This window comes from Vombatus ursinus, unplaced genomic scaffold, assembly GCF_900497805.2.
Source record: "Vombatus ursinus unplaced genomic scaffold, bare-nosed wombat genome assembly UNPS02001287.1, whole genome shotgun sequence".
Lineage (NCBI taxonomy): Eukaryota > Metazoa > Chordata > Mammalia > Diprotodontia > Vombatidae > Vombatus > Vombatus ursinus.
This window is the reverse complement of record NW_020941065.1, coordinates 938367-962807: the sequence shown is the minus strand read 5'-3', so window position 1 is coordinate 962807 and position 24441 is coordinate 938367. Positions and strand designations below refer to the sequence as shown.

At 43.4% G+C, this 24441-nt stretch overlaps 1 protein-coding gene across 1 annotated transcript in view; it reads right to left on the bottom strand.

Annotated features, from left to right (window-relative positions):
* RPH3A (rabphilin 3A) overlaps nt 1-24441 on the bottom strand; it is a 120161-nt gene that overhangs the window by 11921 nt on the left and 83799 nt on the right. The window contains exons 13-17 of the mRNA XM_027864819.1: nt 17801-17875; nt 15751-15860; nt 12855-12981; nt 3864-3920; nt 3118-3272 (exon numbers count right to left, since the gene is read on the bottom strand). Coding sequence (XP_027720620.1) covers nt 3118-3272; nt 3864-3920; nt 12855-12981; nt 15751-15860; nt 17801-17875 — 524 coding nt within the window. The remainder of the gene's footprint in view (nt 1-3117; nt 3273-3863; nt 3921-12854; nt 12982-15750; nt 15861-17800; nt 17876-24441) is intronic.

The following is a 24441-nucleotide window of genomic DNA, read 5'->3' as shown; positions in this document are numbered from 1 at the left end:
AATTTTCCCATAGCTGGCATTTAACAAAACACAATTCAACACCCCAATAAGCTCATTTCTTTCATGGCCAATGGAAAACACAGTCACTTTAATCTCCAGTATCTAGCTCATCACTGAACTGGAGATGCTGTATTAATTAATTCTCATTAAGGGCTAATCTCTGAGAAAAACCACAAACAACAGTCTATTTTTCAGAGAGGAAGCCTGGGTGTGATGCTAACTCCCACTTATATGTCATTGTAAGATTTATAAAGCATAATGGATGGCAGGGGCAGATTTCCTCTTTCGGTGGAAAGCTTTGATTTAAAGTCAGAGCATTTGAATTAGTGCAGAGAGCACTGAGGAATTTTGCAGCAACATGTACTGAAGTGATTCCATCTGTCTCCCCTCTCCATTGATTCTTCCCCCCAGCTCAGTTGATGAAATCTCAAAGGTAAGGAACAGGTAACAGACGATGAAGTATCAAGGTGTTAAAATGCAAAGATATGCCAATACTTTGTTATTTCTTGACAAGGTAAGAGAATTCTCTATCCATCAGAATGGATAGAACTAGAGGGTAGATAACCAAGGATCAGCCACGCCACTGACAGCTCTTTCAGGAACGAGACACATTCTCTTAGGAGTCAGATGAAATGGAAAACAACTCTGAGGAATCAAGAGGACAGTCATTTATGGAAGCTCTTGAGGGGCAATCATTTCTCAACTCCGGGAAAGAAGTTGGAGGAGAAGAAATTTCTTTCTCCTTTCCAGGGGGTGACAGCATGAAGACCCCTGAGAGAAAGGAAGGGACAGTGGGGATCTCCATTCCCGGAGGTGTGAGTAACTGCCACCACATGTGGTTTAGAGATGGAAGGGACCTCAAAGGTTATCGAGTCCGTGGCTTTCAATTTATAGATGAAACTGAAGAGAGAAACTGAGAGGGATGGTCAGTGGGTAGAGCACTAGACCTGAAGTCAGGAAGTTCTGAGTTCAAATCCAGCATCAGATACTAACTATGTGAACCTGGGCAAGTCATTTAATCTCAGTTTCCTCCAAAAGAAAAGGAGGGGGGATAAAAATAGCATTTATCTCCCAGAGTTGTTAAAAGGATCAGATGAGGTATTCTAAAAGACTCTGTAAACCTTAAAATGCCACAGAAATGCTCCCTACTAAGTCACTACTAATTTGCCCAGTGTCAAACAGCTAATGAGTATCTGAAGCTGCATTTGAACTCGGGTCTTTCTGACTCCTGGTCAATTACTCTGTATTTACCTAATAGCATGTGTGCTTCTCTACCAGTGATCTCTAGGTGTTTGTCAACTGATACTGTGTGACTGTGAAAGAATATGCGTTGGGTTTCTGGGGAGACTATTTTGGATCTACTGTTATCACAGTGTCATCTCAGGAAATGCTGTTGCTTTGAGCTACTTCCTACCTGTGGGGGCTCATGAGCTAAAGATGGAGGAGTTTGGACCCACAAGAGTACCTAAACCCCTAAGGACCCAAACTACAATCTGTGTGTACAAGGAGGGGCAGCCCAGAGGGTACAAACTGCTCATGTATATCCACCAAGGCAGATAACATAAAAGACAGCTATAATTGGAAAGAATGGTGGTAGAGACAGTCAGAAGTTCACAGGAAACAAAATCCAAGAAGGAAGGCAGGGGTAAAAATCCATAGCTTCAAAAGTTTATAAAGACATGTCCAAATTTTGTGTAAGGCGGCAAAGTTAGCCCCATAGGTATTACTAAGCTATGGTAAAATGAAGCCCATATCTGGAATATGGTTCTGAATAGGTATACCTTACTCAAGAGAAACAGGATAGCATTTTATATTGAGAAGGAATGTTCATCCTTCAATCTGACACCTGCTAGCTATGTAACTCTGGGGCAGTTGTTTAACCTCTGTCTGCCTCAGTTTCTTCAGCTGTAAAATGGTAATAATAATTAGACCTATTTTGCAGGGTTTTTGTGAGGCTCGAATGAGATAATAATTGTAAAGTGCTCAGCACAGTGCCAGGCACATAGTCGGTATTTTATAATGTTTAGCTATTACCAAGTTATACCCCAAAGAAGAGATATAACGCTGTGCCACTCTTCCTTCTTTGCAAAGATGAGGGAATATGTGTGGGCAACATTGCATGTATTGTCAGACCTGGTTGCTGTGTTTCATTAATTTCGCTAACCCATCTTTTTCTCTTTTTCTTTTTTTCTTTGTTATGGGGAAGGATCTCTGGTTGCAGGGGGTGAGGAGACATTGGGAAATAAGAGTGATATAAAAAAGAAAAAGACAAAGACAGCAAGAATTTTTCTTTTAAAGAAGGTGTAATCACGTGAGGAAATCCAGGAACCAGAAGGGAGATGTATGGCGGGGGCGTCAATTGGTAAAGATCAGTGGAGGAAGAAACAAAACTGATGACTTCATCAGCATGTTCTACAGACCAGTAGGACAGAATGAGGAAATAGATGAAAAGTTCAAGAAACAGATCACAAGCCTGGCACAAAAGCAGGATTTAGTAGTGATGGGAGATATCTATTATCATCTGTCTTCTAGAATACTTTGTCAAAAGCTGTGCTCTTAATAATAATTTCGTCCTTCAATAGGTGGAACCAGGATGTTGAAGGGCCTTGAGTTCATGACATAGTTGAAAAAAAACTTGGCCCCAAAGGGCAGAGCCAGGAGCAATGGGTGGAATTTAAGAAGAGGCCAATCTGGGCTTTGTGTCGGAAAAAAGTTCCTAACAATGAGAGTTGTCCAAAAGAGAAACAGGCTGATCTGAGTGATGGTGGGGACCCCCTCTTTGGACAGCTGTTAGTCAAACCTGGCTAGCCATCTGTTGGGTGGGTTGTAGTGAGGATTCTCATGATACATTGGTTGGAACAAGTGGCCAATGAGTTCCTTTCCTACTCTCAGATTCTATGATTCGGAAACAGCAACATCAGCCTTGCCCTGACCCTTCATCTCAAATTAAGAGAGTAGAATCTGGTATGTCTTGGAAATGGTGGGCACCTGGCAGCCCAGTCTATCTGATCTCTTATCTTGCTCCCTATCTCTCTGCTGAACCTCTGACCACTGTCCGTCTCTCATGGGATGTCTCCCCTTCTGTTCTCTCTTCCCAACCCCAGGTCAGGGACTCACAGTTTGACAAAGGGGTCAGAGTAGCCATTAGCATCCATTGCGGCCAGGTGGACACAGCGCACGATACCCACAATGAGGCCTCCTTGCTGCGTGCTATACATGAGTGACACCAGGATCTTGCCACGTTCCTCAATATCGCCCACACGTTCCACCTGCTAAAAAAGAGGCAGACAAGCTTAGGTGAAGGGCTGTGGAATCATAGAATGGGGAGACAGCCTGAATAGGCATCATCTCAAGGAGAAGGGGGCCTGCTATGAGAACCACTGGCTTATCCCATTCAATTGTGAGCTCCTTAAGGAGCTTTTGATCTTGTTTTTTTTTTTTTTATCTCCAATGGTAATGCCACATGGAAAGAACTTCATCAGTGTTTGTTGACTGATTATAATGAATTGGCCCACTAAGCCCAAGGTAAAATGTTTGTTAAGGAGAGAGATCAAGGGGCAGATTAGTTCAGTGGGTGAACTATCCCATACTGCCCCATCCTAGGCCATAGATCCCAAGACCAGGAAGCTGTTGTGGGAATCAGACTGGTAATGTGTGTGTGTGTGTGTGTGTGTGCGCGCGCGCGTGTGTATAAGACAGAGAGAGAGAGAGAGAGAGAGAGAGAGAGAGAGAGAAGTTGGGGGGGAGGGAAGAGCAATGGGTTAGGGCCATGCCCTTGTGTGCATGAGGAGTGGGAGTGAAGGGTGGACAGACAGATTGTGATGGGGCTGCCTGGTATCAGTAGCCCCATGGTGTCAACTCACCTCCTCTTCATAGAGTGCCATGCCTCTTGCTGATCCTGTGGTCCCAGCCCGCTTCATCTTAGGAGAGAAAAAGGGTGAAGGAAAGAAATAAGGAAGGAAAGAAAGAAGGAAGACAAGAAGGAAGGAAAGAAGGAAGGAAGGAAGGAAGGAAGGAAGGAAGGAAGGAAGGAAGGAAGGGAGGGAGGGAGGGAGGAAGAAAGGAAAGAGACAACTTAGTGCATGAGGGTCATTCTGACAGATAAAGACTAACAGAAACTACATGAGCTCTAGCACACAGAGGACTGGATGGGACTCAGGATAACCTGAATTCAAATCTCACTTCTGATGTTTTAATTCAAGGCATTTAGGGCATTGTCAGGCATTTTTAAGAATATACTGCGTATCAAGCCAAAGCTAGGTGCTGGAGATACAAAGACAAACCAGTTCCTGCCCTCAGCAAGCTTGCCTTCTCCTGGGGTGGAGGGGGAGAACACAACATGTACACAAATAGATAAATTCAAAACCTAGACAAAATACATTTTGAGTGGGAGGGAAATCAGCAAAGGAAGGCCTTAGAAGCATCTTGAGATTCCTTGAGGCAAAGATAAAGCCTTAGCCATGTAACCAAAGGCAAACTGCTTCACATCTTAGAGCCTCAGTTTCCTCCATCTGTAAAATGGGGATAATGACCTTTCTAGTACCTAACTACCTCCCAGGGTTGCTGTGAGTCTCAAATGAGATAGTGTGTATAAATCACTTTGCAAACCTTGAAGTGTGATAGCAAAGCCTGTTACTACTGTGAAGGGAGTTATGACTTTCATATTAATCGATATTATATGTGTAATGAATATAATAATAATTTAGATTTCTCAGAGCTACCTCTCCTGGCTTGGTAGTCAGAAGCTTAGAATGCAGCTTGAAATGATCAATCAAATCCTTTACAATGCTCTCACAATCACTGCTTTCTTGTGCCTGTGTATGTTAAGTGAAGCAACTTAAAGATTGTAGAACCCATGCCACCACAGAACTCTGATCCTGCACCTTGCCAAGTAACAACCCCCAAAGACATGAAACAGTACTGTTCCCATAGAGCTCCAGGACACCTCTATCATCCCGCACTATGGGCTTGTCATGGGAAACTACTCAGGCCTTAGAAATGACTGTTTTGTAATCTACCTTCTCTACCCCTACCCCTTCCCCACTTGTGATTCATGTATACAAGCTATGCTTTTACTCCAGCATGGGGAGCATTCCTCACTCCAAAATTAATTAAACCACTACTTGTTTCCTCGAACTCCTGACTCTGGTCTGCTTTGGGAGGTTCTGGGTATTCACAGGTTAGAGAATTTAAAATTCTGTTAACACTGCTCATGAGCCCAAACTCTGGGTAGTGAAAGAGCCCTAAAATTGGAGTCAGAAGACCTAGGTTCAATCAATCAACAAACATTTACTAAGCCCTTGCTATGTGCCAGGCACTATGCTAGGTGCTGGGCCATATAAAAACAATCAATGAACAAGCACTTACGGTGGCACAGTGGATAGAGACCCAGGCCTGGAGTCTGGGAGACGTGAATTCAAGTCTGGACTCATATACCTCCTACCTGTTTGACCCTGGGCAAGTCACTTCACCCTGTTTGCCTCAGTTTCCCCATTTGTAAAATGAGCTGGAGAAGGAAATGGCAAACCCCTCCAGTATCTTTGCCAGGAAAACCCCAAATGCGGTCACACAGAGTTGGACATGACTAAACAGCAACCACACATGCCAGGCACCGCGCTAGGCACTGGGGATAGGAGGACAAAGAAGGAAACAACGCCTATTTACACGAATGAGCTGGAATTCAAGATCCAGAGTTATGTGAGTCACACTCCCCTTCTCAGGGCCTCAGCTTCCTCCTTTGTAAAATGAGGCATCTGAAATCCCTTCCAGCTCCGTGACCCTATGAGGAAGTCTCTCTGCCTCTCCAGGCCTCAGTTTCCTTCTCTGAAAAATGAGGGCAGCTGGACTTCATGGCCCCTGAGGTCCCTCCTGGCTCTGACATTCTGGGATTCTGATTCTTCCCTTCGTCTTTCTCTTGGTTCACTTTCCTGTTCACTAGCAGCTCCAGCAGAGGGCAGGCAAGGAAAGGTACAGCTGAAGAAAATGCATTGGGTCTTTCTTAAGCAGCCCTGCTCCCATCCCTCCTCCCCAGTCCCCACCCTGGGAAAATCGGGGCCATGTCAAACCTTGGAAATCAGGGCAATGTCAAACCCTGGAAATCAGGGCAATGTCAAACCCTGGAGATCAGGGCAATGTCAAACCCTGGAGATCAGGGGCAGTGTCAAACCCTGGAGATCAGGGCAATGTCAAACCCTGGAGATCAGGGGCAGTGTCAAACCCCGGAGATCAGGGCAGTGTCAAACCCTGGAAATCAGGGGCAGTGTCAAACCCTGGAGATCAGGGCAATGTCAAACTCTGGAAATCAGGGCAATGTCAAACCCTGGATATCAGGGCAATGTCAAACCCTGGATATCAGGGGCAGTGTCAAACCCTGGAAATCAGGGCAGTGTCAAACCCTGGAAATCAGGGGCAGTGTCAAACCCTGGAAATCAGGGCAATGTCAAACTCTGGAAATCAGGGCAATGTCAAACCCTGGATATCAGGGCAATGTCAAACCCTGGAAATCAGGGCAATGTCAAACTCTGGAAATCAGGGCAATGTCAAATGCCTCAGAGGAACCAAGAAGAATGAGGTTTGAAAAAGGGCCCTTCGATTTGGCAATGAAGAGCTCACTGGTGATTTCTTGTTAATCTCTCACATGATCCGCCATCTCCCAGCTTTGTTGCCTTCTCTCTTATGGGATGTCCCCCATGCCTAGAATGCTCTCCTCACCTTTGCCTCCTAGCTTCACTGACTTACTTTAAGACTCAGCTCAAATTCTACCTTCTGTAAGAGGTCTTTCCTGGTCTCCACTCTCATCTCTTTGCCTGGACCCGTAAATGCTAGTGCCTTCCCTCTGAGATTAACTCTCATCTACTCTGGTAATCTCTAGGCAGCTAGGTGGTAAGGAGGATAGAGCACCAGGCCTAGAGTCAGGAAGACCCGAGTTCAAATCTGTCCTCAGACATTTACCAGCTGTGTGACCTTGGGCAAGTCACTTCACCCTGTTTGCCTCAGTTTCCTCATCTATAAAATGAGATGGAGAAGGAAATGGCAAACCACTCTTGTATCTTTGCCAAGAAAATGCCAAATGGGGTCACAAAGAATCAGACATGACTGAAATAACTGAACAACAACTCTGGTAATCTGGTTGTTTGCACGTATCTCTCTCATTAAAATGTGAGCTCACTGAGGATAGGGACATTGTCTTTGCCTTTTTTTCTGTATCTCCGGCACTGAGCACATAATATATACTTAGTAAATGCTTGTTGAGTGATATTGATTGACTTTAATGGTGGACTGTGAGGTTGGATAAAGCCAGGGCTTTGCCTCTGGCTGAATGTATAACTTTAGCCAATCGTACTTCCAATGCATTTTTTTTAATGATAGTGATCCTATCTCTCTTAAGGAGTTTTCCTACAACCTTATAACAAGGTAGAAAGAAATTCCTTCATCACTCTGAGAAACTTTTTGGCCCTGGCCATTGGATGAAGGTAATCGCCACCATATAGGACACAACTAGTCACTGCCTGAGAGATTTAATTACGCCCCTTGGGCTTAAATAAAAAGTCATTGAGCAGCTGTTTAGGACAAGGCATTTCTTTGCCTGTGGAGGAGACTCATGGACTAAGAATAATTTCTCTCCCTCCTCTCCCTCCCCATCAGTCATGGCATTTACCAGCAGAGCTACCCCATTCAGCAGCTGGAAAGTCCATTCTAGTCAGCTGTGGAGGAGGAATGTGAACCCTTTTCTGGGATTGATAAGACCAACTCCTTTACCTAAGTATAAATGTGAGTCTTGGCTCCCTTTACATGGTCTAATAAAACCCCAGCTTTCTCTGACCCAAACTCCTCCCAATGCCTTCCTTTATAGGGGGCTGGACCTTTTGGTTCATTCCACCCTGCATCTATTGCTTTGCCTGGTTTTAACTCCTTGGAACAAGATGCCCCTGGGCCAAGTACTCCTTGTTCTCCTCTCCATCCCTCAACACAACCCTTTTGTATGTTGTTTCCCCCCATTAGACTGCAAACTCCTTGAGGGCAGGGACTGTCTTTTAAAAAAAAATTCATGGTATCCCTAACACTAAGCACAGTGCCTGGCATATGGTAGGCACTTAATATATGTTTCTTGGATTGGATTGTTTGATTATCAGACAGATCCTCTGTAAGCATCCAAGGCCCCAGGGTGGGGTGGGACATCTGAGAGTAAGGTGAGGGGTCTCACTGTGAGGTCAATGTTTCAGTTTGGGTCAATTCTGAGAGATCAGTTCCTCTCATGGTAAATTCCAAGGTATTTTTGTGGGTTCCAACCTTCCCCCTCCAAGAACATGGAACTTCTATTATAACAACAATAGTAAAAAATAACATTTATATAGTTCTTTAAGATTTATCAAGCCCTTCACGTATGTATTTTCTGATATGATTGTCACAACAATGTTGTATGGTGAAAAAAGAACTGGATTTGGAGTCAGAGGAACCTGAGTTCAAATCCTGATTCTGCCATTTTCTCTCTGTATGACAAGTCACTTCCTCCCTCAGTTTCCTCATCTGTCAAATAAGGAGGTTGTATTAGATGGCCCCTAATATCCCTCCCAGCCCTAGATCTCTGATCAATCCTGTGAGGTAGGGACTGTAGGTATTATCATTTCCATTTTACTGATGGACCATTTAACTGAGTGTCATAGAGGTGAAATGATTTACCCAGAGCCAGGGATCTGAATCCTAGACTTCCTGATGTCAAGTCCAGGGTGCTAGCCACTGCACCATGCTGCCTCTAGCCTCTATGGAAGAGAAGTCCATTTGGGACTGACCTGACCTGACCAATGGTCGTCTTTTAGTAGGTGATCAAGACAGTTGGGAGTTTGCTAAGCGAAGCAAGTATTCCTCAGTACAGATAAGATTCAACGGGAATCTGGGGGAGCAATTGCTCCAGCTACTGGGGCTTCCTGAAGAATGGGACAACCTCACCCCTGCCCCCTGCCCTTGCTTTCTTTCTAAAGCAGGAAGAACTGGTCAGAGTGGGGCTCCTATCACAGTGATTCCTCTGATTAAGAGAATATAATTAGGCTGGGAAGAAACAGCAAACTGCTAATTATCCTGTGAAGACCCACATGGGAACATGTAATTCCCCAGGGCTTGTGGAGAAGACAGCTTTGAGGACTCTGGTATTTAATGTTATTGCCTGCTGTGATGGTCCTGGTTGTGTCTCATTCTGTTCACCTGTATTTTAAAAACATTGTGGAGCATGAAGATAATCTTCCTCTGGTGGACCATATGGTGGGATGCTGCTGCTCCAGAGACACCCCGCCCCCAATACCTGCTTCCTGAAAAGGGATACGCTGCCAGCTGTAAAGTGGAGGGGGGAGGTGGGGAAGAAACAGCATCACCCTAGGAGGGGGAGGGGTTCCAGCCTACATGCAGCCACTCATACTAGGTGGCTTTGGACAGGCTATTTCCTCTCTCTGGGCCTCGGTTTCCTCATCTGTCAAATGATGAATTTGGAAGATATGGTCTCCTATCCAACTCAAGAATTCAGCTAACTTTCATTAAATATTTACTGTGTGCTAGGCACTAGGGATACAAAGACAAAAGCAAATTAGTCCTTACCCTCAAGGATCTTACATTCTATGTTGAGCTCAAACATTCCCTGTTCTAAGACCCCTCCCAGCCCTGACATTCCCTGTTCTAGGGCCCTTCCCAGCTCTGACACCCCCTGTTCTAAGGCCCCTCCCAGCTTTGACACTGTCTGTTCTAAGGTCCTTCCAGCCCTGACATTCCTTGTTCTAAGGCCCCTGACATTCCCTGTTCTAAGGTCCTTCCAGCACTGACATTTCCTGTTCTAAAGCCCACCCGCCCCCCAGCTCTGACACTCCACGGTCTAAGGCTCTTCACAACTCTGAATGTTCTCTAAAGTTCCTCTTGGCATTCCACAATTCTCCCAAGAGGAGAAAGAGGCTGGGATTAAGGAGGCACCACCAGAAATTTGTCATTGCCCTCTTACATCTGTCCCCAGTGCTTTGTTTATTCTTCCCCACCTTCATGCCTTTTCGACCACCATTCACTCCCTCCTGGAAACTCCCTATCATCTCTCTTTTGTCCCCTCCTAGATCCTACCTTTCCTTCAAGGCCTGCCTTGTTCAATAGAGACTAGAGAGCATTTTGCTGGTACCTGTCTCATGGTCTACGTCCCTATGACATGGTAGAAAGAGAGATAGACTTGGAGTCCAGAGAGAGGTGGGATGAAATCCTGCCTCTGATATTTGCCAACTGTGTGACTCTGGGCCAGTCCCTCAGCCTAGCTCTATGCCTCAGTTTCCTCACCTTGAAAATGGGGAATAACAATGCCTCCACCAGCTCAAAGAACTAAGGTGAGTATCAAATGAAATACTTGCATAAAATGCTTTGCAAATCTGAAATCACCATATGCTTGTGCTATAGTGGAAAGACTACTGGCTTTACACTCTCAGGTTGGAATTGGAAATCTGCTGTGGTCACTTCCTGTTTGACCTTGGGCATGTCCCTTTGCCTGTCTGGGCCTCAGTTTCCTAAGTTGTAAAATAAGGGAGTTGAATTCGATGGTCTCTGAGGTCCCTTCCAGCTCTAAACCTATGATATTATTATCATCAATCATCATCTTTATTATTTGGGTTGGTTTCTTACCCTTCCATTAAACAGTAAGTTTTAATTATTAAATTATTAATTTTAATTAATATGTATGATATATAATAGATTTAGTTAGTATTAATTATTAAACAGTAAGGTACCAGGGACTGTGTCTTAGCTAAGCTTTGTAGCTCCCCTACCTCTGAGCACAATTCTCTGCACATAGTAGGTACTTAGTAAATGTTTGTTAGTTGACTAATGCTCCTGTGAGCTGTAGGCACCTTGAGGGAAGGGACCACGTTTGGCATATCTTTGTGTCTCCTGCAGCAGAGCCCTGAACATTGTAAGTGCTCAGAAAATATTTAGTGAAAGTATTTAATAAACACTTGTTGATTGACCAACTGACTGACTGAATGAAATCTTCCCAGATTTCTTCTGAGCTTTTCTGATCCTCATTTGCTCATTTGACCCTTAGCACAATCTCATTTTACTATGCAAATTCTCCCTGGTCCACTGTTGAGAATTCTGCAAGAAGAATTAAAAGAATTCTAATTCAAGAAAGCAGGATCTCAAGTCACAAGAGAACTGGGTTCAAATCCTGCCTCTGCCTCTTGCTAGGTGTGTGACTTAGGGAAGGACATTTTACCACTTGAACTCTCAAGCTTTTTTAATCTGTAAAATGGGGGAAACAAACCCTTGTCTTGCCTATTTCCTGAGGGCTATTGTGAGGACCAAATGAAATCACAGCATAACATAATCAGGCATCTAGGTGGTAGATAAACCACTGGATTTGGAATTGAAAAGACCTGAGTTTGAATCCTATCTCAAACACTTGCTAGTATGTGACCCTGGCCAAGACACTTAAGCTGAGAATCCCCAGTATCTTCATTTATAAAATGAGTATGATAATAATAGCAATACCCAGGTTTGCTATGATGATCAAATGAAATAATATTTGTGAACTCTTTGAAAACCTTAAAGTGTTATATAAATGCTAGCTATAATTCCCACTAGAATCATGAAATGTCAGACAGAATTGAAAGGGACCTTAGTCTCTACATGACCAAAACTCCCACCATCAACAGCTTCAACCAATGGTCACCCACACTTTTCTTGAAGGCATCATATATAATGATCATGGTCAACAAAGTGCTTGGTAAACTGTCAAGATCTTTTGAAGTAAAGGTGTATGAAATAGACTGTAATCTCCTTAAGGACTGACTGTTACATTTATGTCTTTGAAATGCTCAACCCAATGCCCAGTACATCATAGGCAGTTCACTTCTCAGTGCTCAGTTCTAGGTTATTAAGACTATAAGTTGCGCAGAAAGAGTCCACCTGCATTGGAGTAGGGGCAGGGCTTTCCTCATCTGGGACCTCCCAATGAAATTACAAGTCTAGTCCAAAATTACTGTTACTATTATTAGCAATAATAATAATAATAACAGCTAGCATTTACATAGCATTTTCAATTTTGCAAAGTGCTTACGAATATTACCTCATTTGATCCTCACAACAACCCTGGGAAGGCAGTGCTATTATTATCCCCATTTTACAGATGAAGAAACTGAGGCAGGCAGAGGTTGTGACTTACCCAGAGTCACACAGCTAATAAGTGTCTGAGGCAGGATTTGAACTCAGGTCGTTGTGACTCCAAGTCCAGCGTTCTATCCACTAGGCTACCCAACTGCCATTGTTATTATAACAATTCCTTAAACCTCCTACTAGGGTTGTGTTTGATGGATGACCATGTCTTCACTCTGCCCCTCCCAAATTGCAGCCTTTTGTACCTTCTGTTATTTTACACACATACATATGTGTATATATATATATATATATACACATATGTGTGTATGTTTCGATATAACATATATAAGGGGTATATATATGAGTGTGTATGTACATATATGTGTGTGTATACATATGTATGTATATGTGTGTGTGTGTATAGTCCTCTATCTTCCACCTCGACACCTTTGCATAGGCTGTTTCCTATGCTTATACGCATCACCACCTGTCAGCACCTTCAAGTTCCTTTCAAGGCTCAATTTCAATTCCTCCTTCATATGGTTAGTACTCCCCTTCCTGAAATTACTTCATTTTTACTTATCTGCAAACACACTGCTTCCTTTTATAGAATATAAGCTCCTTGAAGGCAGAGACTGTTTCCTTTTTGACTCTATCCCCAGGGCCCAGCACAATGTAGGAGGGAGAAGAGAAATGGTAAGCATGCAATCAACGTTTGTTGAATTGAACTGAACTAATTAGCTCACAGGGATGACCCGCTCCAGGCAGATGTTGAAATTCTTCTTCTGATTAGGCTTCAGTTTCTTCAGAGAAAATCGAGTTTCCCCAATGAACTCATTATGGCCAAACTTGTCTTCATCACAGACAGAAATCCTGAGAAAAGAATGATAATGACAATTGTAAAAGATAACAATAGAGATCATCTAATAGATTCTATTGCACAGAAATTAATTAAGCATGTTCTGTTCAGTGCTCTGTGCTGCGAGCTCAAGAAAGAAACATGAAATAAGGTACAATGCCTGCCCTCAAGGTGCTGACAGTCTAGTAAATAATAACAGCTGACATTTACATAAAGCTTTCTTGTCACAAAGCACTTTACATAAATCATAGCATTTAATGCTCACAACCACCCTATGAGGTGAAAGGACAGGCATTATTGTCCTCATTTTACAGATGAGGAAACTGAGGCCCCCAGAGGGGAAGTGATTAGCTCAAAATCACACAGCTAGTGAACGGTCTCCAGATTCCCAGTCGATACTCTTTCCACCATTCTACTTGGTATTCACTTGAAAAAAGATAAGGATAGGAATTGGGACTGGACTTTTGATTTCATTATTACAGGGAACTCTCTTGTGAGGAAACTCCCTCCACAAAATGCAGATGGGCACCTTCTCTGCCTGAAGGTGCCTACACAATTAAGAGGTCAAGTGACTTGCCCCAGATCATACTGGGAGTATGTGTCAGAGGTGGAATTTGAACTCAGTTCTTCCTTGATAGGTAGAAAAATATCATGGGGTTATAGACATAGAGTTGGAGGAGATGGTTAAAGTCATTTAGTCCAAAGGTGTCAAAGAGGAAGCTGGCCCAACTGTGGCAGAACAAGATTAAAGTATAAACAAACAAACAGATAAATAAAACAACAAAATAAACAAAACTACCAATAAAGTAATGAAACTAAAATAAATAAAAGTAAACAATAATAACAAAACAAATAAACAATATATAAAATATAATAGAATATAGATAATGTTAATATGTGGCTTTCTGAGTCAATATGTCTCTAGCAGGGAACCTTATGTATAGTTTAGCGGCTCCTGTTTTTATTTGGGGTTGACATCACTGAACTAGTCCAACTCCTTTCATTTTGTAGAAGAGAAAACTGAGGCCTGGAAAGTTGAAGAGACTTGCTTCAAATCCTATCACTAGTAGGTAGCAGTGCCAAGATTTGAACCAGAGTGTTCTGATTCCAAATCCGTCACACTTTCTACAATGCTCTCCACTTCCCCTGGCACTGGCTAGATTGGACAGAGACAATAAAGGGTGGTTAAAATCCTAAACTAGTTAGTCACTCTCTATGTGACTGTGGGCAATTCAATAATTCAATTTAATTAATAATTAATTTTGTAAAAGTTGAGGCTGGGTTTCTATATTCTGCCCAGGCTGGAAGGGCAGCAGCCACACATGGGATCGTCCTCACTTCGCACACAAGCTTTGAGCTGCTCTTTTTTTAAGTTAGACCGGTTTGCTCCTCCTTATGTAGCCTTGTGGCCCCCTGCTCCAGGAGGCTTGCCACATTGGTGCCAGATTGAATGAGAACATCTAATTGGCCACAGCCTCACTGCAGCTCAGAACTCCTGAGCTCAAGTGATCCACCGGCCTCATTCTCCCCAGTAGCAGGGACGATAGGCGTGTGCCACCATGCCCAGCTCAATAATTCAATTTTTAAAACTGTATTAAGGTGGTGCAATGGATAGAACACTGGCCCTGGAGTCAGGAGCACCTGAATTAGGACTAAGCTTTTTTTTTTTTTCTACTTCCTCATTAAGAAATTAGCCCCCGTAGGTCATTCAGCCAGCCTCTGAAGCTCAGGGCTAATAATAAGATGAAATCTCAACTGGGAAAGTTGAGATCTGTTCAAGAGGTAAATAGATTTTGATCCAGGTGAATTCCAACCCATTATGTTTTAGTCATACAGGTCTGAGTGGAAGTGGACTACCCCTTTTGCCTAGATTGTCCTAAAAGGGGTAGTCTGGGCAGAGATAAGTCTCTTTGTCTGAGACTGAATGATCAGAGTCATGCCCCTCATTAGAATAAGCCCACCTCTCATTATAATATTCATTCTCTTATTAATTGTCAACTAATCAGAGTTTTTTGCTGCCTATCAGGAACACTCTTCCAAGGGTATATATGCATTGAGAGGCCTATTATGTCCTATCTTTGGTTTATGAAAGATGGCCATATACCATCTTTTTTATGAATTATTCATTATAATTAATAAAATGATTAATTACCCAGAAATTACATCTCTCAAACTTTTTTATATGTCATAAGAGTCATAACAGACAGTATGTACCAGACCTGAATCCAGGTCTTCTTCACCCTGAAACCAGCTCTCTATTCATTTCGCATAATACATAAAGAGGAGTATGAAATAAATTTAGGAATATAGACTTGATTCAGACATTGGAGGGCTTCCAATGCCAGGCTGTATTTTATTCAGGGGGAATAGGGAGCCATAGAAGAGTCTTGAGCAAGAGAGAGTGATATGCATTAAAAAGATGATTTTGGCAGTTCTGTGGAAGATGGACTGGAGGGTGAGGGAGAGAATGGAAGCAGGGAGACCAGGTTATTGCAATAGTCCAGACAAGACGTGATAGGGTGATAGCTATGTGTGGAGGGGGAAGGGGAAGAGATGCAAGAGATGTGGTTGGGGGGCAGGTAGAATCAACAAGACTCAGCAACTGATTGGATATGGGGAGTGAGGGGGAGGGAAGAATCTGGAATGCACTCACATTTCAGACTTGGGTGACGGACTCCATCTGGCCTAAGAAGACCTCAGCCCAGCCCTGCCCCTGATCCCAAATGATCCCAATTCAAGTCGTCCTCTCCTCCCCCGCATCTTCCTCTTCTTTCCCCACCTACCTCAGGGTCTTTCTTTGCATGTCCTCATCAGTGATGCCATGATAGACAAGGGTTTCATTCCAGATGGGATTTCGTGTATTCCTCAGAGTTTTTGTCCGTAACTTATTGGACTATGATCAAAGAGGGAAATGTGGGCATTCAACTCAGTGTGGAGTCAGACCATGGAACCTACCCCTTCTGGCAGTTCTCCGGATGAGGCTCCAGGATGCTCCCAATATCTTCTCAAATTCTGTTCCCCACTCACCCAACCCATCCTCCCAAGGATAGAACCCTGGATAGGATGTCTGCAATGCTGGGTACTGGCACTAATTTTGTCTACACCTTTTCCTATGATCACAGGCAAATGATTTTTACAACCATAAGCCTCAGTTTTCTCCTCTGAAAAAGGAGGGTTGGAGTTCAAGGGGACCTTAAGAAATTAATCTAATATCTTCCAACAATAACAACTCAGTCTTTTTTAGAGCACTTTAAAGTATAGAAGGCAGTTCCACTTCAAGAGCCCTGGGAGGCAGATTGTTTGGTTGGATGGTTGGTTCTTGAAGAGGACCAAAATGACATCACTATGTTGGGGTTGAGGTACAATGTGTCCGACTGATTGATCAGGCCAATGTGAGCTCGGAATACTCTACCACAGGTCAGGCACAAATAGTCCATATGAACGTTTGCAGTGGAGATGGCTCTAAATTTACACCTCTCCAAGGAGGTAGGTAGTGCAAAGGTTGACATCCCTATTTTACAGATGAGGAAACTGAGGCTCAGGGAAGTGAAACAATTTGACGATGGTCATACGGAGAGTTCAGTTTGGTGTGTCATCCTTTTGAGAGGACATTGACGTTCTGGAGGGCATCCAGAGGAGATAGTGAAGGCCTGTAAGTTATTGTATGTGGAGTGGGTTGAAAGATCTAGGGATGTTTAGTCTGTAGAAGGCAGGACTTAGAAGAGGTCATGGAGGTAGAGCTGAAAAGGACCTGGTCATATAGTCCAACCTCCTCACTTTGCAGATGAAGAAATTGAGGCTGATAGAATTAAGTGACTCACCCAAGGTCACATGAGTCATGGGCATCAGAGGTGGGATTTGAACCCAGGCTCTATGCATACAGAAGCAGATATCTTTCTGCTGAATCATGATGCCTCCCCTACATGATAATTATCTTCAAATATTTGAAGGATTGTCCCATATGAGAGCTCTTAGCTTAGTTCCTCCTGGCCCCAGTGCTAGCAGCGGTGGGTGGGATGTGCAAAGAGCCACTTCTTAGCAGCTAGGCTGCCTTAGGAGAGAATGGGTTCCTCCTCAGTGGAGGTCTTCAAGCAAAGAAATTCATAGGAGCTTCTATCGAGGACTGGAAGGGACCTGAGAAACCATCTAGTCCAACTCCTTTATTTTACAAATGAGGAAACTGAGGCCCAGGGAAGTGAAGAAACTAGCCTATGGCCACACAGGGGAGATATTCAAATCCAGAGCCTCAGACTTGAGAACCATTGCTTTGCTTTTTTTTTTTTTCATTGCACTTCTCTGGCTTGGGGACTAGATCCCTTCTGACTCTGAGGTTTTGTGTTTCTATGATTCTATGAAGAGTCAAAGGTGGGATTCAAACCTAAGTCTCCTAGTCACAATATGAGGGCTGTCTCACTAAGGGCACCATAGGCAGCTGGCAGCTTTTAGAAGACTCTTTGCAAGGTTGTTAGGTCGGTGTTTGCTAGAGAGATAACTAGCTTAATACAGCTCGATTTTCCCAGTCAAATCATATGTATAGGAAACAAGGACCCACCCTTGACCCAACCTTCCTCCTTTCTTCCCCATTTCTCCCAGTTTCTCCAATAGGGTCATGTTTCTAGATGGAGAGCCAGGCCAGGTGGCCTAGTCTCTGTTTTTGGAAAGGGTGAAGCTTGGTTCACTCTCTCTCCCTCAAGGGGGCTTCACCGCCTCGCCCTATCGAATTATTTCTGTGAACAAGGGAGCTATTTTCAGACTTTCTAGTAGTGTAGCCTTGGGTTGCTTCCAGGGCCCATCTGCTGGGGAGATGTAAAGAGGCCCCCGGCAATATGTTACCTTGCTGGCACCAGGCAGAAGGTGCAGCTTGACATAGGGATCAGCCAAGCCATTGGAGTCCATCGGTTTTAATCCCTGAAAAAGAAACAAGCCAGTGTGAGTGCTATAGTTGGAATAGGAGGATTGGCATATGATTCCAGGCTCTGCTGTTTGCTACTTGTGGGATCTTGGCCATATCATTTCACTTCTTGGGCCTCAGTTTCCTCATTTGTAAAGTGAGTTGGACTAGTTGGCCTTTAAGATCCCCTTCAGTTCTAATGCTATGATCTTAGCATAAGTTAATCATGCAATCATCATGCATCTATTAGGTGGTAAGCTTTGTCCTAGGAGATGGGGGTTTTTGTTGTTGTTTAGCCATTTTTTCAGTTCTCTCCCACTCCTCATGACCCCATTTGGGGTTTTCTTGGCAAAGATGCTGGAGTGGTTTGCCATTTTCTTCCCCAGATGAGGAAACTGAGGCCAACAGGGTGAAGTGACTTGCCCAGGGTCACACAGCTAGTAAGTGTCTGAGACTGGATTTGAGCTCAGGAAGATGAGTCTTCCTGATTCCAAGCCCAGTGCTCTATCCACTGCACCACCTGGCTGCTTCAGGGAGATGAGGATACAAAGATTTTAAAAAAGTGGAACAGTACCTGTCCTCAAGGAGCATTCTATTGTGGAAATCAACATGTGCCACATGTACACAGATAAGTATATACAGAATCAATGCAAGTTAATTGTTTTTTCAGGCAGCTAGGTGGAGCAATGGATAGGGCACTGGGCCTAGAGTCAGGAAGACCTGAGTTCAAATTCTACCTCACATACTTACTAACTGTGAGACCCTGGGCAAGTCACTTAACCTCTGCCTGCCTCAGTTTCCTCATCTGTAAAATGGGAATAACAATAGCACCTCCCTACTAGGATTGTTGTGAGGATCAAATGAAGTAACAATTGTAAAGTGCTTAACGTGGTGACTCACACATAGTAGGTGCTATACACGTTAACTCATGATTGATGATGACTATGGTGGTGATGGTGGTGATGGTGGTGATGATGATGATGATGATGATGGTGATGTTGATGATGATGATTATGATGATGGTGATGATGGTGATGATGATGATGACTATGGTGGTGATGGTGGTGATGATGATGATGATGATGATGATGATGGTGATGTTGATGATGATGATTATGAGAATGATGGGGAGGGCACTAGTAGCTGGGGGAATCAGAAAAGGTCTCAGGTAGAAGACAGGGGCCTTACGCAGAGATTCACAGTATTTCTTCTATGTCTCCTTTCTTTCTACTCCCACAACCACCACAGGAATTGAGGCACCATCACTTCTTGTCTAGACCATTACTAGCTGTGTGACCCTGGGCAAGCCACTTAACCTCTGTCTGCCTCAGTTTCCTCATCTGTAAGGGATTACTCACCTTATTTCCCTTCAGTCTATGGCCTTCCTGCTCTATCTCCCACGAGACATGACATCTCCTGCCTCCACACTTGGTCCTCCATACCTGGAAAGCGCTCCTTCCACACCTCTGTCCTATTTTGTTTCAATACTCAACTCAAGTACCACTTTCTGATAGGAAAGCCTTTGCCTCAGCCTCTCCCCTCTGTCCTCCACACCAGAGGTGTCAAAATCATCTTCCAAAGTCCCAGGTCTGATCAAATCACTATTCTGCTCACAAACTTTCAGTTATTCCCACTTGCCTCTAAGATAAAATAAAAGCTTGTAAGCCTGGCATTTGAGTCCTTCCATAGTCTGGCTCTAACCTACCTCTCCAACCTTATTTCACATTAATCCCCTTCATGTCCTCAAAATTCCAACTGAATTAGACTCTTCTTGGAACTATACCTATCATTTCCCACCTCCACACATTCTCAAGGCTGTCCCCGCCCCCGAAATTCCTTTCGTCCTCATCTCTGCCTTTTAGAATTCTTATCTTCCTTCAAGGCTCTGCTTAGGTGTTACTTCCCAGGAAAGCCTCGATCTCCCCTACCCCAGCTATCCATGTTCTTTCCCTCCTTAAATACTCCAAGAGAACAATGCCTGGGTCTCTCCTTTGCTCCTTGAACTTCCCACTCTATGTTACTTCGGTGGGATATGACCAGTGTCCAATGTTCACCTTCTGAGCCCCAGCAGGACTTGGTCCCTTTCCAATTTTCAAAGGAGGTGAAAGAAGAGAAGATGGAAGACTTCACAAAGTGAAGGAGAATGAGAGATGTGAAAGGGAGATATTGCCCCATATGCCACTGCCACTGCTGGTGACCAATAAGCAAACTGGCAGGAGAGAGAATGTAGAGGAAAAAGGAAAAAGATGGTAACTGAACTCTGACGCAGATGCCAAATGGCCAGAGCCACCCCTGTGGCTGAGAAGCAAACTGGTAGCAATCTGCACTCTTGTAGCCTTTGCTTCATGTTGACTGATGCTTTTCTAAGAGAACACAGACTGCACCCCCAACCTTGTTTGTTTTGCTGTTTTCCCATTTGTTTTTGTTTTGTTTTTTTTTTAATTTAAAGAAACTGGTTTCTCTAAATTGGTTTCCCAGCCACCTCCACACTACACTGTTTGTAATCCTTCTATCATTCCTATTTCCCTCCCTCCCTCCCCAACTGGAGCCTTGGACTCTACTCTTGGGATGCCAGGCTCTGGTAGGGAAGCTTTAGTCTCACCTTACCTACAACCAGACCTCCACACCACTGTCCAGGAGCCTTGTAACATAATGCATACTACCCCACCTCCAGCTCTCCTTTATGTGTTGCCTTCCCCCATTAGAATGGAAACTTCTTGAGGGAGGAAATACTTTACTTGCTTGTATTTGTATTCCTAGCATTTGGCACAGTACCTGGTACACAGTATGTGCTTAATAAAGGTTCTACCTACCTACATACCTACCTGTCTGTCTGTCTATCTGTCTATCATCTATCTATCTATCTATCTATCTATCTATCTATCTATCTATCTATCTATCTATCATCTCATGGTCACTCATTTTAATGACACTGATCGTATGTGTGTATGTGTGTGTGTGTGTGTGTTCCTGAGAGTTAAATAAAGCTGAGAAGGAGGACAATGGATAGTGATGTGTATCAAAGATTTTATACCGAAATACTTTTGACAGAAAAACAAAGGTAGTCTCTCATAATTGCTGAAAACACCAGCTGGAGGCTCAAGATGAACAAAAGAGATTTTATTGATTTATAGTTATATAACCTCCCAAAGCAGAAAACACACAGACCCAGTTCCCTTTAGGCAAAAGAGCCTGAGCCAAGCAGCTAGGTAAAGAAGGCCCATTTTTCCCTCCCCCTCTACCTTTTCCTCGGTTTCATTCATGGGAGATTCAAACTCTGTAGGTTCTGGTGGAGGGGTGTTAACAAGAGAGAAAGCCATTCCACTAGGGAGGAGCTGGGAACATCACCGCAACTAGTTCTCCTGCTCACCCATTTTTACCTTCTACCCCCCACACTACCAGATGCATTCTTCCCCCTGCCAGATTATACTCATCTGTATTTATGCTGTGTCTCCCCAGTAGAAAACAAGCTCTTGAGAGTAAGGAAAGATTCCCTTTTTAATTTATGTCCCCAGAGACTAGCTCAGTGGACTCAGTACACAGTGGATGCTTAACCAGTGTTGAATTATTGAATCAAATCAAAATGAGGCAGGGAAGGAAGGGGCTTTGATATGATTCCACAGGATCAAAAACATCCTGCTATCACAAGAGGCTTTTAGGATAATAGACTCATTGATCTAGAGCTTGAAGGATCCCTATCATGGTACTGCAAGAGGCTTATAGGATAATAGGCTCATCAATCTAGAGCTTGAAGGAACCTTACTGTGAGAAACGTAGGGGATAATAGGCTCATTGATCTAGAACCTGAAGAAACTCCAGAGGCCACCATCTAGTCTACTCCTCTCATTTTACAGATTAAGAAATTGAGTCTCAAAGAGACTAAGTCAGCCAACCAAAAGTATTTATTAAGTGCTGACTTTTCTTAATTCAAATATCTTCTCTCTCATAATTATTTCCTATTTATCCTGTATATAGCTTGCTTTGTATATATTTGTCTGCCTGTTATCTTCTCCATTAGATTGTAAGCTCCTTGAGGACAGAGACTGTCTTTTGACTTTTTTTTTAATTCCCAGCACTTAGCAAAGAGCCTGGTACACAGCAGTTGCTTAATAAATGTTTATTGAATTGAATTGAACCCTAGCTGCAGCCAGATGTCATACACAGGAATGTGAAGGCCAGATGTTCCTCTTAGTCATACTGGAAAGCTACTAACAACCCAAGGACACCTTAAGGTCATGAACAGAAAAGTGGCTGGCACAGACCAGAAAAGAAAGTCCACCGAGCCTCAGTTAACACCCTTCTTTGATGAAAACTGAGAGCTGTCTGGATATGATGAGGACACAGATCTGAGGCTTGGGTCTCTTGGGGAGGCCAATGTGTAGGGCAGAGCCCCAGCTGCCATGCCTCTTGACCTTCCTGACCCCTCAGGAGTCCAAGTTAATTACCCTAACTGTCATTGGTGTCCAGGGAGATACAGCTCGGAGACTGGCAGGTTCAATCAGCAGATCCGGCTCCCAGGCTGACATCATGGAGAAATAACTGTAGCAAATCCGTCATCCGGATGTAGGGAGGCTAATTACAACCATGCCACTTCTCTGCTAAACTCTTTTCCTATGGTCTGATCAGAGCTGAGCTAGCTGAGCTGGCTATCACTTGCTTCAGGTCCCCCAGGCTCATGCCGGGGGCTGCCCAGGCTAAGTTAAGCCTTCCTGCTCTGACACCGAGCAGCCTAGCATCTCTTCCTCCCAGCACATCCCCTGGAGAAATACTCCCACAAAGTAATTCAATTTGGTCATTTGCTGCCTGGGCCATCAAATTCCCATCATGTCACCAAGCTGCCTTCAGGTGGGAAATGAAATGGGAGATAAGAGGGCCAGCTGCCTATTAACCCCTGTCTATAAGCTACAGACCCATCACTTCCTCCAGAGAAAGTTAATGAGAGAGTTGGTGTGGCATACGGGAAAGAGAAAAGAGCTAGATGGAGGTCAGAAGAGCTGGCTTCTAGCCACCGTCTGCAGTTAACTAATCATGTGAAAATGGGCAAACCAAAAGACTTCTCTCTAAGCCTCAGTTTCCTTAGCTGTAAAATGTCGACAATATCACCTGCCTTTATTTCGAAGAAGGCCCTTTAGAAACCATCCAGCACCCTCTTATGTGAGCTATGAATACTGCGGTCGTGATTCCAATAGCTAACAATTCTAATAGTCAGCACTTATGTATCACTTTAAGGTTGGCAAAGCACTTTACATATTACATCTCATTTGATTCTCACAACAACCCTGGTAGGGAGGTGCTATTATTATCATCATTTTATAGACAAAGAAACGGAGGCAGATCACATTGAAATGACTTGCTCAGGGTCACACAGCTATTAAATGTCTGAAATAGGCTTTGAATTCAGATCTTCCTGACTTCAAATCCAGTGGTCTATTAGTATACTATTAAGTTGCCTCTAGGCAAACTCCTGTTGTATTTATCATTTTTTGATTTTTTTTAAATATTTGGCATCCAGAAGAGAGTAGTCATAATGGTAAAGGGTCTCCAGTGCATGATGTATGGGACTGATATAGGAAGAGGAATGTTTAATCTGGAGAAAGAAGCCTCAGGAGACGTACTAGCTATCTTCAAGTATTTGAAGGACTGTGAAGGGGAAGAAAGATTAAAATTGTTCAGTCTGGTTCCAGAGGGCAGAACTAGAAACAGGATGTGGAAATTGCCAAGACACCAATTTAGGATTGATTTCAACAAAAATTTCTTTACAATTACAACCAGTGGGAGTCAGCTCATGCTGGTCTATGAGAGCAGATGGTTAAATTTTCAATGTGAGCCCTTACACCTCAGAAATCAGCAAACATTTCAAATCAGGGCTTGAATTATTGTGTTTTTAAAATTGGCTAGCTGTAAGAAAGTGATAGAGAAAATTCAACTACGCAGATGAAACCTCAAAGTAGGTCACATAGCTAGTAAGTACCTGAGGCAGGATTCTAATTCAGGTCTTCTTGACTCCAACTCCACTGTTCTATCCACTGCACCACCTAGAAACTTTTCCTTCCATATAGTCTGGTGATTGAGAGCATGGCAATATCTATCCAAAATTTTGTTGTTGCTGTTGAGTCGTGTCTGACTCTTTGTGACCTTATTTGAGGTTTTCTTGGCAAAGATACTAGAGTGGTTTGCCATTTCCTTCTCCAGCTTATTTTACAGATGAGGGAACTGAGGCAAGTAGGATTTACTGACTTGTCCAGGGTCACACAGCTAGTAAGTGTCTGAGGCTGGATTTGAATTCACATCTTCCTGACTCCTGGCCCGGCACTCTATCTACTGTATCACCTAGCTGTCCCTATTTTTTAAAAAAAGTGTTCTTAAAAGTTCATGTATCAATGTTATGTCCAGGTTGTGAGCAACATTTCTGTCTATAAAGATCTTCCACTCTGTATAATTTAATTGTCGAAATATCAAGGACATTTGGCTTTTTGTCTTTGTTGCGTAAGCATCTATCATCTGTTAGTTTTATGCATTTCTGGTATAGAATTCTAGCCACCAGATCATGCCTTTCTAGGTAATTAATTCACACTCATTTTAT